Here is a 15,776-nt window from a genome sequence, read left to right on the forward strand (position 1 = left end):
TATCAAGATATGAGAAAAGAAGCCGATGGACGGCACAGAGTTAGGTGGGGTAACGAAATTGCTTAGTTCGCTAGAATAAAATGGAAGCATGCAGCTCGCGCAAGATAGAGTGGATTGGAGATAGAATGTGAAGAAGCCTTCGTTCTACAGTGTACATAGACACAAATTAGGAGCCCTCCCCCTTTCGGAAAAATAGGGGCAAGCGAAGCTTGGCATGTGCGCATGCCTGATTTTGTAATAATTTTTCTTTCTTTATATCTACCGCATTGCGTAATGCTCCCTCCTAACTTTTCCCTTCCTCCATGCCCGGAACTGGGCCTTCGCCCACGCGCTTAGCAACGTAACACTTCTGTTGCGGCAGGCAACAAGGAAGGTCATGCGTGAAACGATGAAATGCAACAATGAAGGCAACAATGAAATGTGGCAGCGTGGAATGACAAGTTACCTCGATAAAAGATCAGATTTACATAGAAGAAACGGCTGATCGCCGGCAAGCCCACCGTCTAGAGAGCGTCAATTATTGGAAAACGGCGCATTCAAATACACTTGTCACCGGCGTACCTTCGAGGGCCATGCACATTTCTGCACACTCGCTGCAACCGCCGGGTTTTTCGCGTAGGATGCCGCCGTGACCGAATTTTGTAACTCATAAAAGCTTCGCTCAATAGGCTGAGGATGATGATGATGAAAGAAGCCCTGCTGGTGGTCGAGATTAATCGAGAACCCTCTACATACGTCGTCGCTCAACGCCTTGTCGTCGCGCTGAAAATCGACGTCCTTACATCGGCGTCGCATTCGGCGACGACGTCGTATAAACAGCAACGCGCAACCGCGACCAGCGAGTGCAACTCGAAGCGAGCGAGATGCTTCGAGGAAAGACACGCATGCATGCACACGTGCATGCATGCGTGCGAAACGAAAGAACACAGACCGCTGCATGCGCTAACAACCACATGTGTTAATTCTTTCAGGCTCTCAACCACTTTTTGCAATACAAAAAACAACAAAAACGATAAAACCAGCATGCACAGAACCATTAGTCTGGTATCTCCTTCGGTGCTTCGTTGCTCGAGGACGCGGGTTCGATCCCCTACCACGGGTGCGAAATGCAAGGACATCAGTAGGTGCACGCGTTAAAAAAAATGTGAGTAGTCAAAATTAATCTGTATAGCACCTTACTACGGTGTACCGCACATGGGTGTTGTGGTAATGGCACGTAGACCCCACAAATTATTTCTTTTTGGAGCTCCGAAAGGTCTGTAACGCTCTTATTTAGCTTTGGAAATAAAGGGGGGAAATGTACATTCACTGTGCAGTGGACTCTGCGCCTACATGTTTGCTTGTGTATCTACAAACAACGCAACAGAAAGATAACCGCGAAGGGCTTTCGGTGGACGAGAGGGTTTTCCAGCTGTCGTTATCTGAAATGCTCGTTTCGGGAACTCTATACGCGGAGGGAATGCTTAGAAGTAGATAATAAAAAAACGCGTTGCGGAACACGCGTTATCGCGCTGGGCGCTTGCCACGAGATAAGAACTGCCTTTGGATGTATACGTGATCAGAAAGCCAAGCGCCCTACTTCTCTTCTTCGAGGCTAAATGAAAGAAAAACAACGAGTGGCAGAGCGGCGCCATATTTCCTTGATTTCGCTAGCACTATGCGACAACGCCATTTGAAGGAACGCAATAACCGTGCATTTTAACGCGATAGCGTTAAAGAGCTTCGTTTCGCAGAAATTGTGGCGTTGGCGCCGGCATCATTGGCTGTGCGCGAAAAATCAGCGCTGTCCTTGAGCGAAAGTTCGTGAGAGGCAAATAAATAAATAAATAATAAAAATTTTCGGTTCGAATGGGAATTGAACTCGGGACTTCTTCAAGGTAAGTGGGTGTTCTGCCGCAGAGAAACGAAGGGGTGCTTCGTCAATGTCAATCCGCAAAAGGAACAATTATGGCGTAGTGAGCAGTTCGCAACTCTACTCGCAGTATAGGCATTCTAGGATAGTCTCTAACAGCCAATGTTACGCGCACGGACGTTCCTTTTCTTGCGGCACGGTGTCTACCGAAAAGCGAAGCCAGGCTAGCGATATACAGAAAGGCGATTCGAACGGGACCCGATTACGCCATCGCACCCTACTCTTGAAGGTGAAGCTCAAGTGTCCTCCAAGTTTTTTTTATGTATGACCGAAACATAAAATAAAGTAAACCCACCTTGCTGCTAGACTGCAATGCATAATTCCACAACATCCCGCATAGCTGCACAAAAGACAGCTATGAATGCCATAGCGGGGAACATTCATATTGAAGGTTGTGCGCCGCTAGGACAAGAATTGCATGCGCTGACCCCCTGAACGGCACGGACGGCAACCAAACCTGCGATCATATAGGCGTGCGCAGGGCTTTCCATTAAGAAGAGCCAAATGTATATCACCGCTGTCTGCACAGCGGTGAAGATGTCTGCGCCCCTCTGGGAGTTCTATTGCCCTGTGGGTAACAACCTTTACTTACACGGCTATACGAAATTTTATTACACACGACAGCTGGTTCTAATACATGTCACGACGAGAAGAGGCGTCGTTGAAAACTTCATGTTGCGATCCTGACCATCCCTGTGCTGCGCACAAATATTTCTGTGCTGCGCACAGAAATATTTGATACGAGAATTTGGCAAGCGATATAACTACGAGAAGTTATTTATCGCACTTATCGCTTAATCTCTTGCAGTTATAATGATTTTTCATTGCAATGAAAGATCCGCAAACAAGCAAATTGCATTTGCTCCATCATACGTTTAGACCTTAATTACCCAGCTCGAGAGCGTGGGTTCGACTCCCGGCAACGGTGGCCGTGTTTCGACGGGGGTCAAATTGAAACGTGACATCGTTTCTTTCTTTTCCTTTTTTTTTTCTCTTAGCATAACGACTGCTATGAGCAATTGCTCGTGATAACCGCGTCATGTCAGTGCAAGGCCAATGTTGGCTCCGATATACGTGTCCGAGTCAAAATTACACCGATACCACACGAACTGTACACGCTGGAAATGATAATAATAATATCTGGGGTTGAACGTCCCAAAACCACGATATGATTATGAGAGACGCCGTAGTGGAGGGCTCCGGAAATTTCGACCACCTGGGGTTCTTTTACGTGCACCTAAATTTAAGTACACGGGTCTCAAACATTTTCGCCTCCAGACGCTGGAAATGAAAGTGCATACTACATCACTTATATAGCCGTAAACGTTCGCGTTTCAAACCGCGAGTACTCTCAGAGTACTTCATTGAAGGACTCTGGTACTGTACTCAAATTTTGGTGCACGTTAAAGAACCCCGTGTGGTCGAAATTAATGCGGAGACACCCGCTACAGCGCGTCTCATATAATCATATCGTGGATTTGGCATGTAAAAGTCCAGCAAGTATTATTACTTATAAGGTGTGAAACCACAAGACCATGAAGCACCTTTTATACACCCACAGAGACGTTACAATTTTGCACTGCGGCGCAAGATCGCGCAGGTTATCTTCGAGCTCACGACACGAATTTCGAGATGTCCCTATCAGAAAGATTGATCGCGTGTACTCAGAGAGCCTGTCCCGGCCCGGCCGTTGTGCGCGCCAGCGTTCGCACTTATCTTTATGCTGACATTACGTTTGCGACGGGAATGCAGGCCGTGTAATTCGCCATGTAAGTGGACTTTCTGCTCCCACAGCCGGTGAAGAAGTATGCTCAAGAACACGTGACGAATGGGTGACATAAATGGAGAGTCGTTCGCTTTTTTCAGTGCCCGATGACTGCCAGCGGGGCACTGACAAAAGAAAGAAAAAAAAAAAGGAACTGTTGCACAAGTATGTGATAGGTGATATATGGCTTTATCTTTCTGTGCATCGTCCTACAAGTCACCTTTACGCCAGAGAAATCGGACGCTTTATCCGAACGAATATTGTAGATTAGGTCCCTAACGACGGTAAATTTTTTCAATCTCGATTCCTTTCAATTTATGCCATAATTGCTACACTACAGTTCAAAACTACAAATAATATCCCCTACGCCTTTCTTGGCTGTGTCTAACAAAGAAACGAGCCCTTGATTCAGGCCCGTAGCCAGGGGGAGGAAGGCAGCCCCCCCCCCCCCCCGAAATTTTGATGTAGGGGGGTGTTTAATGGAAAATAAATAAAAAAATAGGTGTTTTTCTCAAATAGTCAAGGTTGTCAGCAAGTCCCCCCCTGCCCCTCCCGAAAAAAATTCCTGGCTACGGGCCTGCCTTGATCCATTCGCCTTTTGTTCGTTACGTCAGAGTGGTTTATTCGAAACTCACTCGAAGGGAGGTTGAACTACGTTTCTAATAACCCTAACTTAAAATCTAGGACTGTATCAAAAGCTTCGATATTCATTATTCGAGAGTATCAGTCGTTCGCATACGCCTAGAAGTTAAGAGCTGAGAGACAAATATGCAATGTCTCGGTCTCCCGCATCGAGTTGGTGAGCTTCCGTTGTTGATGCCGTTGCCATTCTGCAGAAAAAGGCGTTCAGCTTGGTTGACAAGACCAGAAAACGTTTCGACGGCGTTTACATCCTGTATATAAGCTCTTCCTGCTGTTGCTGCTATCATATCGCTGTATATATATATTTCAGGCATATATATGTTGACTGATCCCGTGACAATATTGCATGATAATATACCCCACGGGCTCTGAGATCCACATATATCTTACATGGGTGTCGGCAGGGGGTGCATAAGGGGCAATTTCGTTGTTGTCATGGGAGCATATATATATCTCTGATTATAAAATCCACGCGGCGGCTGCATTTTCGATGGAGGGGGAAATGTTTTAGGCCCGTGTACATAGATTTAGGTGCACGTTAAAGAACCTCAGGTAGTCGAAAATTCCGGAGCCCTCATACGGCGTCTCTCATAACCATATCGTGGTTTTGGGACGTTAAGCCCCAGATATTATTATTCTAAAAACCAGAAGAGTCGAGGCCACTTGCAAAAGCGCACCGGCGGGCAGCGCTGTTGGCCGACTTATATGGATTGATGGGGCACCCTTAGATATTGTCCAAATGAGCTGGAAACCAATAAACATATTTTAAGTCGCGAAATTACTTTCCGGTATCCGCCTCGTGCATCGGTATGGTGGCGCCACCGCTCGGCTAAGGTGGTTGTGCCCTCTCCCAACCCCCCATAGGATCCCATGCATTTTGAATGAAGTTTGCGATTCCGTTGCGCAAAAACAAACTAGCGTCATCTCTCGACAACACACCACACCGACAATCCAACACCTCCTCTTTCTTCCACCGACTGGCCATGCTCCAAGCTAACTCCTCTCTCCCCTTTCTTTTATTTCTTTCGGTGGCCGTGAGAGCGCGCGCTGTGCACTGTGTAGTGCACAGCGCACAGCGCGAAGCTTCCAGGCCTATTTATGCTGATAATATTGTCTTATTTGCGAACAGTCAAGATGATATACAGCGACTGGCAGATATATGCGGAAGGGAATGTGAGGCTTTAGGACTAGAATTTAGTGCAACAAAATGTGGATTGATGGTATTCAATGATCACGAAGACCATGCGATCTTTATACAGGGCCAAAGAATACCGAGGGTAAGGGAGTACAAGTACGTCGGAGTATGGGTAAATGAGGGGGATAGATATATGGAGGTACAAGAGAAAGCATCGGTAGCAAAGGGAAAGAGGAATGCTGCCATTATGAAGCACAGAGCTTTATGGGGGTACAATAGGTACGAGGTGCTTCGAGGGCTGTGGAAGGGTGTGATGGTCCCGGGGCTTACATTTGGGAACTCAGTGGTGTGCATGAAGTCAGAGGTACAATCAGGAATGGATGTTAATCAAAGGACGGTGGGCCGCCTCGCGTTGGGCGCTCACGGGAAGACGACAAATGAGGCAAGGGTGATATGGGATGGACAGGCTTTGAAGTGCGGGAAGCTCAGAGCAAAATGAGATTCGAAGAGAGGCTGAGGAAAATGAAGAAGAACGAGTCCTGGACCCGCAGAGCCATGAGCGTGGGACGGCCACCAGTGTTTGAGGGAACGTGGTCAACGTTCCGAGTTCGCCTCGAAGCATACTTCGAAGCGCAAGACATCACGGACGCGACGAAGCGACGAGCGGTGTTAGTGGCCTCGCTACCGGACAGCGCGATTCGAGTGATCCAGGGACGTTGCCATCCGAGGCAAATCAACGCACTCAACTACGACGACGCCGTAAAGCACCTCGAAGAGTACTACGCCCCGGAAGTCAACGAAATAGCGGCAAGTTATGCTTTCTTCACGCGATCACAGCAAGAAGGAGAGAGTGTACAGGAATTTATTGCAGAAATAAGGCGGCTAGCAGAAAAGTGCAATTTCGGATCGTCTCTCGAACGCATGCTGCGAGACCGAATCGTGTGTGGAGTCTTGGATGAAGATGTGAGACGACATCTGCTGATTTTGAGGAAGCTGACGCTTACGGAAGCAGAGGATTTCGTTATCTCAGCCCAGAACGCTGCCGCTAATGCTAGAACCATGCAATCTGCGGATCAGAGTACCATCCACTTCACGCGGCCGCAGAACCGGCCGAGAAAAGGGCAACCGAAGGCCGAACGCATGACATCTTGCCAGAGGTGTGGTAGTGAAGCTCACTCGAACGAGCAGTGCTATCACGTCCGTACGATATGCCGCCGGTGCGGTAAACGAGGGCATCTCGCTCGAATGTGCCCAGGACAAACTCAGTGGAATCCCCGTGGTGCTTACGCCCTGTCGGCAGCATCTGATGACAGCTCGGGAGATGAGAAGAAACTTTACACACTAGTGGCTCATAAAACGACTGATGGCCGCATGGTTAAGCCAATTTTCAAAAAAATCACTTGGGATGGTGTGCCTGTTAATATGTTGATCGATACGGGGTCCCCCGTGAGTGTTATCTCAATGAGCCTGTTCAAGCAGAATCAAAGCAGATGGCCGCCTCCAAGCAGCACCACTCTTAGACTGTCGTGTTTTTTGGGAGAGCTTCCAGTGGTTGGAGAACTGCACATGAAAGCAACCTGTGAGGGACACGACATACAGGGTACCCTGGTTATCGTCGATACTCCTGGACCAGCGCTGTGCGGAAGGGACACGATCAAGGCGTTTAACAACTGTGGAGTGGCCATGATGATTCCAAATTTCGTCGCAAACCTCAACACGCGCAAGGAAGACCGCACAAGCCAGCAACTTCAGACCTTGCTCAAGGAGTTCGAAGATGTGTTTTCGCCAGGTTTAGGACTATACAAAGGTCCACCTGTGAAGCTGATCTTGAAAGAAAACGCCACGCCCCGCTTTTGCAAAGCACGTACGGTGCCATATGCTTTGACGACCAAAGTGTCCGATGCTTTGGACCGATTAGTGGCAGACGGCGTTATATCACCGGTTATGGCAGCAGAATGGGCGACGCCGGTGGTTCCAGTAGTTAAAACTGATGGGTCCATTCGACTGTGTGGCGATTTTCGGCTGACAGTGAACGTGGCCACCGTGACTGAGCAGTACCCATTACCTCGTGTGGACGACATCTTCGCAAGACTGAATGGCGGTGAAGTATTTAGTACACTGGATTTGACTCAAGCGTACAACCAGCTGCCCCTGGATAACGAGTCCAAGAAGCTGACTGTCATAAACACTCACAAGGGCCTATTTTGCTTCAATAGGCTTCCTTTTGGAATTAGCTCAGCTCCGGCCATCTTCCAGAGGCATATGGATTCCCTGTTCAAGGATCTTCCGGGTGTACAAGCCTATCTGGATGACATCATAGTGGCCGAAAAGCGCAATGACACTTCATTGCTAAAGCAAGTCCTGCAGCGCTTACGTGACTATGGGCTCAGACTAAACATTAAGAAATGCACATTCAGACAAGAAGAAGTCACCTTTCTTGGACTTCGAGTCGATGCTAATGGGCTCAAACCGAAGGACGACAACATTGAAGCAGTTCTCCAAGCACCGGTCCCCAAGTCGGTGAGCGAACTGAAATCTTGCTTGGGCTTAATCAACTATTACGCCAAATTTTTGCCGAACCTTTCCACAGTACTGGCCCCATTATACAATCTGCTAACTAAGGGGGCTACGTGGAAATGGCAACAGGTACATGAGGAAGCGGTTCGAAAGGTTAAGCAGGCCATACAAGCGTCAAAGTTTTTGACACACTTTGACCCTAACAAACCTTTGAAGTTGGAATGCGATGCTTCACCTGTAGGAGTGGGGGCAGTACTTTCCCATCGCATCAATGGCACAGACTATCCGATAGGATTTCGCTCCAGAACTCTGTCCAAAGCAGAACGAAACTACTCCCAGCTAGAAAAGGAAGCGTTGGCCCTTGTATTCGGCGTGACTCGATTTAAGGACTACTTATATGGCAATCACTTTGTTTTGGTGACCGACCATAAACCCCTGACGGGTTTGTTTAACCCAGGAAAAGCCATTCCTCCCATGGCTGCGGCAAGGATTCAGAGGTGGGCACTTCTCTTGGACAATTACCATTACACATTGCAGTATCGCAGGGGAACAGAAAACTCGAATGCTGATGCCTTAAGTCGCCTGCCATTACCAAACAAACTACACGATACCAGCACAGAAGATCCGCCAGAGTATGTCCTGTACTCGGAATGCTTGGAGAAAAAGGCGATTAGTGTCAGAGACGTGGCACATTTTACAGAAACGGATCCTTTGCTGCAGCAAGTGAAGTTTTGGATCAAGAAAGGCTGGCCGAAATTTTTGTCTGAAGAGCAGATCCGCTTCCGGCCATACTTCAGTAAGAAGGCTGAACTCACGTATTACCAAGACTTAGTCTACTGGGGACACCGCATCGTGCTTCCCACCGCTCTAAACCGACGTATCTTGGACTTGCTCCATGAAACGCACCCAGGCATGGCGACCATGAAGAACATTGCAAGATCCCTGTTTTGGTTTCCGGGGCTAGACGGTGAGATCGGGCGATTGGTGCGGGAGTGTCCTGCTTGCGTACAGGCTGCAGCGATGCCTCCAGCGCAAACACCTGTACCATGGCCCACGACGGGAGAGAAATGGAGCCGGCTGCACGCTGACTATGCTGGTCCTATTGAAGGACACATGATACTGGTAGTCGTGGATTCCGAAACGAAGTGGATAGAAGCAGTCCCAACGAAATCTGCAACAGCAGAAGTGACAGTGGAGGCTCTCAGGGCGATGTTTGCAAGGTTCGGTCTACCTCGTACTCTTGTGACGGATAACGGACCTCAGTTCACGGGCTTCCACTTCCGCAATTTCCTGGCTCAGAACCAAGTAAAACACTTGACTACAGCGCCCTATCATCCACAATCAAATGGTTTAGCGGAGCGGGCCGTAAGAACGTTGAAGGAAGGCTTGAAGAAAAACTATGAAATTCCGCTGCAAACTCGAATATCTAGACTTCTGTTCCGTTATCGCCGTACGCCAGTGAAGGAGGGCAAGTCACCAGCGGAGCTCTTGCTGGGATATCAAATAAGAACAAAACTCGACTGCATTATGCCGACCACCGAGGCCGTGAAAGCAAAGCCGTGCAATGAACGTGAACAGCGATGGCAGGCTGGACAGCGTGTTTGGACTCGAACTTTTCAGCCACGCAAAAAGTGGATACCAGGTATCGTGCGTGACCAGCAGGGAAAGCGCATGGTCACAGTGGACACGACTCAGGGAATGGAACGGCGGCATTTTGACCAAGTGCGACGGCGGGACGTTACGGTCGACGAATCGTGCGACACCGACACGCTATCGCCCCGTCAAGAGCTTTCGGGCGAAAGCGCAAGCGATTCGCTGACTCCGGCAACTCAACCTTTGCGGCGCTCAACGCGACAGCGCCGTCCTCCAGATCGTTTGAACTTTTAAGAAGGGAAGAAGCTGTGGCATCGGAGACTACCATCATCATCACGAGCAAGCATCACGGCTCGCCGGCTGCGTGTTCGGCTCGTGATGATGATGGTAGTCTCCGATGCCACAGTATAGAAAAAGCGTTGACACGCAGTGGAGAAAAAGAACTAGGAGGCTCACCAGTAAATATACGGCTAACAGTGCGGGCGATATGGCAACAAGGAACATTAAGCGGAAGGTCAGAGAGGCGGAGAGGACTTATTGGATGGCAGCGATGGAAAAGAAGCTGGCTCTGAGTAACTACCGAAAGGGAAAAAACGAAATAAGGAGGGAAAGGTTTTATGATAATTCAAGGGGAAGCGCTTTACTGTTTGAAGCAAGGTCGGGCTGCCTTAGAACGCGTAGTTATAAAGCGAGATTCAGTAACGAAGAAGAACAATGTACATGCTGCGGAGGAACTAAGGAAACGATGGAACATGTACTGATTGAATGTGGCGATATTCACCCAGGTATACGTGTGGGCACGAGTCTACATGAAGCCTTGGGTTTTAGGGACAAGAATGGAAAGCTGAACACGTCCGCGATAGAAATAAGTAAGAGACGGTTAGAGTATTGGTGGCAGAAAAGTAGAGATAAAGAACAAAAATAAATAATGGGGGGAAAAATAGGGTCATTCTGCCTTAAGAGGCAGAGAGACAGACCGTGAATTTATATTTTTTTGGTATAATAACATAGATGTAATCAATGTAAATAAGCTATTAGGGCAACATAAAACAAGGAAGCTTTTTTCTGTTTCTTCGAGCCTGGTGGCAGACATGTCACCGCCCCGTTACAAAGGGGACGCTCATAGCATCCATCCTTCCATCCAGTCGACAGCGCACCCGACAATGCCGGCTGGGCTCGTCGCTTTCGTCGCGTCTTCCTTGAACGTTGCAACGTTAATATTGCGTAAGGCGGTGGCCACACGTCGGGCGATGAACCCTGATTTCGTTCAGCTGCCATCTCATCAACGGCAATGTTTCAGACGCCTCAGCTGTGTACTTTTGTCCGTTGGTTGCTGGACAAGATGGCCTCCTGCAAGACCGCGCGTTTTTCCAAGTCAGCTGTGTGTGTAGTTCTCGGCGTCGTAGCAGTTTGATGACTCGAGGACGTCAACTGTTGCTACATCGTGGGAACCGCTGAAGTGACTGCAAGCTTGACGACATTGTACCAGAATATTCTACGCGCACGATTGTGCTACACTTAAAATACCACGCTTGGCCTTGAGCGTCAACCTGATACGCCTGTGTGCAACAAGTGTGTTGTTATTGTTGTTGCGTCGGTTAATATTGAATTGCAATTGGAATACCGTTTTTGCAAAGGTAAGTGAAGCTGTAAGTAGTTGCCCTTCTATATGCTCGCTACTCCACGAACATTACTTCTAGAATCCCATTTTATGTTGAGCTGCACGTACCAAAGGAGAATCTATCATACGAGATACATTACACGCGTGCGCATTTCCTATATGAATCTGAGTAATGCCACGCGTGCGCATTTCCTATATACGTCTGAGTAATGCCATGCTCAATTTAAAGCGCATGTGTTAGAGGATTGTGGCTTCAATGGTGAAAGTGATTATATAATCCGAAATATGTGATTGCAATGCAGTTAGAACTTTCTCATTGGTTAACGCGGTCTCTGAAAAAAAAAAAACGCTGTGTGAATGTTTGTTGGTCATTTGCTAAAGTACTTTTACGCATTATTATGCAGCTGTGTGACGGCTGTTAAATCGTTTAGCAAGTTAGATTTTGGTTTTCTTGGCCTAGTTGAGTGCTACGAGTGTTGGGCGAAGATGAAAACGCGTGTCTTTTGTGCGTTTCTTAAGCAGGCATACAGCCGTAATAGTCATTGTTGTTGTACTGCTTGGGGTGTTCAATAAAACAAGAATGCTGTTTTGTACTGCAACAGTTGTTATTTCATCTGTGTTAACAGATCACGCAAACAACTTGGACACATGCACGTAAGAAACGTACGCAGTGCATCGCGCGCACGCATAAAAAAACGGGCCTGTCATTTTAAAACAAATCATATAGAACAATCGACGTAACAAACGGCATATGATTGTCTAGTGGAGCAGCATCGGCAGTACAAATATCAAACCAGAATGAAAAATGAAGAGAAAAACGGCGAGTAACGGGCGCTTTGCCCACGGCTTCTATGAGCCGCGCGTATCCACCTTTCGCCACCGTTCGCCGTTGGTGTCGCCACCAGTACAACTGAAAGCAGCAGCGCACGAGGCGGATATGCCATGTGCATATCGGTTATGCGGCGCGAGCTATCCACTGCAGAGCGGAAGAAAGCGCGGCGCGTGTTTCGCTATATCCCACAGTTGTGCCAATAACTCTGCGTGCAGAGTTGCGCACATCCGGAAGACCAAAATCCCTATATTAAGACCTGGGCAGAAGGCTCTCCTAGCAGAGCACTGATGCATTACATTCGCACTAAAATGAAAGCAGACAGCAAAAACCGACTATTAGAAGCTACACCGACGCGCATACTAAATGACAAGGGGGATTTACTCGTCAACAAGAAATCTTTTTAAACAAAGTTATGGCTAACTCTGCATACACACCACACATACTAGACAAATGGCAGCAATCTACCCGACCTTCGAGTGAAAATATTTCTACGCGATGCACACACTGTCAGAGGCTGTGCCGAGCAGATTTAGAACATCTCATTTGGACATGCGCAGCTTTCTCAAAAGGCAGACGTCACATTGAACACCTGCTGCACGCCGACATGGCAGCTCTACGTAACTTAATAAAGTCTGACCATGAAGCCCAAAAAGCTCTCGCAACATACGGTAGTCAAAGTGGCCTGTTTCGAGTGGTGTAGGAGAGGTCGACTGATTCGTGCGAGGACGTGAGGTGAAGATGCCCATCACCCTTTAATCCCCTTACCCCTCCAACAGCGACCAAGAGTCGCCCTTTTATTTCAATAAAGGTCACATTCATTCCACAGTTGTGAGAAAAGAGCTCTAACAAAACGGCGCACGCTCGTCAGCGACCAGGTGAGCGCCGCGGACCGTAATAACAATAACAGCACGCGGAGCGCATGCCTACCGATGCGCAGATAATCGGGACTAATAATGCCTAGCTGTGTGCGGAGAAAAGATAATGCAAGGACAACGACTGTCGTACTGAAAACAAAGGTCCGCGGTGCAAGCTGATCCGCATGTTACTGACTTCAAAACCGGCTGCGTGCAAAAAGAAAATAAGAATGCGAATTATTGCTTCGTGGTGTCATTCGATATAGGTTTAATGACACGAAACGACAAAGATTACGATTAGGATGCCGCAGGGGAATTTCGAAACTGAAGCTTATAGGAGAGATGAAAACATGAGGTGCAGGTTGCTATACAGCTATTGAGAGTTCGCGCCGTTGGTGTCAAGCTCAACGTATAACGTGTAACAATGCTTTGGCAGCGGATACGATAAAAGAGGCAGATGGATAATAATTGCTTACAAGAGAAATGGTGTGCTGCTCCAGCGCAGATGTTGGGATAAATAGTACATGTATAGTGAAGCCTGCGTGAAACGCTTATTTAAATTTTATAAATAAGCCAAAATTGAACGTGGGTCTCATTTAATGTTCATGTATACTGCACCGCTCGCAAGCTATGCTAAAATGCAAACAACAGTTAATGCGAATGCACAATGCGAGATGTCGACGCAGTGATGTGACGAGGACAAAGGAAATGCTTGATGTTTGTAAAGGAAAAAGGGTGAGATGCACTCACGCGTTCGGAGCGAACGAACCTCGACTAAATTGAATCGCGGACATACTGGGTTTCGATTGCATCATCGCACCAGCAATCAGTCTGTACGCGAACTATTTGTCAGGACATCAGCAGCAGCGGTCGTCAGATTAAATAAGTCTTCTAAACGGTCAGATAAATGATAAGGGGGAAGGTTCGCTAAGGAGGCTTCGCTTTGCTGCGAAGCTTTTAGGTGTCTCAGCTGAGACTTGGCTGATAAATCATGGCGTGTGAAATGAACAATACGCTAAATAAGCTGAAAGACTCGTCCACCACAGCTGGCCTAATTACCCCACAATTCTTCCACTAGGACATCTCAAATAATTTACCATGAAAGGCACAGGAAGCGAGAAAGAGAGAGAACGACAGACAATGACGGAAACCACGGCCGCTGAAACTATGGGGACAACGACCTATACAGAGGGCAAACGTCTCCGTGGCCCTTGTCCTGTGTTCTGCCCGGCGCGTTTGAACTAGACCCCTACGCTTTGCATGGTGTGAGTTTTAGCCTTTTTCAGCGTCGCCACGACATACGGTCTTGCACTGCGCATGCAGGCAAACCGATCATCGACCTGAAGGCCGGAGACCGAGGAGCGAGACAGACGCACTCAAACAGGACCGCTCGCTGATCTCATGCAACCGAAAACCGCTTCTTCTCGGTCGGCAGGACGTCATCGACTTTTGTTTCGGGCCAGTGGAGTGTGGCGAATGTCGACAAGGGCCGCGCAGGCAGAAAACAAGCGTGGAAAGCGCGGCGCTCTAACGAAACTACAAGAAACGCGAGAGGAAACAGCCAAGAGCACGTGTAGTCGGTACTTCGACGGGGCAAGGACGAATCGCAGCGTCTCCGAGGACGCAACAAAGCCCGTTCCGCTTTCTCGACGTCATCTCAAGGCGCGCAACTTGATAGGGAAGGAGTCAGCTGCATGAGTGCGCGCTCACAGCCGCGGTCGTGAGTGTGTTCGGCCCGTGACGAAATCCTTTGCAGGCATCTCGGCTAAGGGCCACGCGAACGCATCTCCCTCAAGGCTTCTTCGCGGATTCGTATGACGTGCGCCCCGCGCACTGACTTGCTGTTTAGGTCTGTTCTTTCTTTTTTTGTTTCCCCTCGCAGCGGAGACGTCGAGAGGAGGAGGCACGTGCTTCCAGCGAGGTTGTGAATCGGTTTACACTCCGCCCCCCGAGCCGGCCATCCCGCTCCGGCTGATAAGGCTGATTGCGGAAACGGGGATGCCCTCTATCTGGACCCGGAGTCCTGCTCTTTATCGGCAGCCCGCTCTTTGTTTAGCGATGATCAGCCGGAGCCGGGAACGAAGTTGCGCGCACTTTGCCGCAAGCACGTCGCTCCTTCATCCATGACAGTTGGGGACACCACGCCGCCGCCACCATGGCTCTGAGGTACGTGGCTCTTATGACCCTCAATATTGTCATAGCCCCTCTCCCCCCCCCCTCCTTCCACCCTCTGCGTATTCGCATTGCAGTTTCCGCATATATCTTCAATATTTGGGCAGCTGATTTGCTTAAGCAGTACACACACGGCTCATTTGCGAATGGCATGCAGCATCGCAAGGCGACATTGCTCGCAGAGCCACATGCCAGTGATGCGAGAGCAATCAGCCTTTTGCTGCGTACGCGCGCACGAGATGTAGTTTCAGTTGGGGTGCGCACACCTATGCAGATCTTGTGACAGTGTAATAAACGACTCCAGGTCACTTTCGGTCATTCACAACACTAGATGACCGTTGTCGCATTTATATTTTTAGTTACCCGTTGTGCACTCAGCGCTGATGTCACTCCTGGTAATGGGAGCGGCCACGAATGTATCTGCTTTTGCAGGAGTAGCAGCGTCTCGCTCAGTCAAGGGTCATGAGTGTGAAGGACTACCCGGCTGCTAATGCCTCGGCATGTCAGGAGCAGAACTTCTTAAGCAAGTTGATGAAACATAGCTTAGCAGAAGAGTCCTAATTTTCCCCATTCCTTGTACATCGGAATTTAGCTATAGCGCTTTCCACATATTATCCTCACTTTTCCCCCGTAAAATCGCGTGTCATGAATACAAAGCCGCCTGGGGAGCAGTACTCGTTTCCTTAAACATCTCTCATTTTTCCTTAGTTTCTAGCGGTGCCTTCGCGAGGTC

The 15,776-nt window shown here is 48.6% G+C and overlaps 2 protein-coding genes across 3 annotated transcripts in view; both read left to right on the forward strand.

The window, feature by feature from the left end:
- LOC119387139 (serine hydrolase-like protein) overlaps positions 1-15,776 on the forward strand; it is a 32,776-nt gene that overhangs the window by 14,836 nt on the left and 2,164 nt on the right. The window contains exon 2 of one of the 2 annotated variants that reach the window (XM_049413384.1): positions 14,759-15,037. In XM_049413384.1, the coding sequence (XP_049269341.1) occupies positions 15,027-15,037 (11 nt within the window). In that variant the 5' untranslated portion in view covers positions 14,759-15,026. Of the gene's footprint in view, positions 1-14,721; positions 15,038-15,776 lie in introns of those variants that run through there. The other variant, XM_037654448.2, reaches the window with a different exon arrangement.
- LOC119385842 (uncharacterized protein K02A2.6) lies at positions 5,977-14,846 on the forward strand. The gene is made up of 4 exons (XM_037653215.1): positions 5,977-6,261; positions 7,054-7,974; positions 8,692-9,276; positions 14,754-14,846. The coding sequence occupies exons 1-4, from the start codon at positions 5,977-5,979 to the stop codon at positions 14,844-14,846; spliced, it is 1,884 nt and encodes a 627-aa protein (XP_037509143.1).

Source organism: Rhipicephalus sanguineus, chromosome 3 (assembly GCF_013339695.2).
Source record: "Rhipicephalus sanguineus isolate Rsan-2018 chromosome 3, BIME_Rsan_1.4, whole genome shotgun sequence".
Lineage (NCBI taxonomy): Eukaryota > Metazoa > Arthropoda > Arachnida > Ixodida > Ixodidae > Rhipicephalus > Rhipicephalus sanguineus.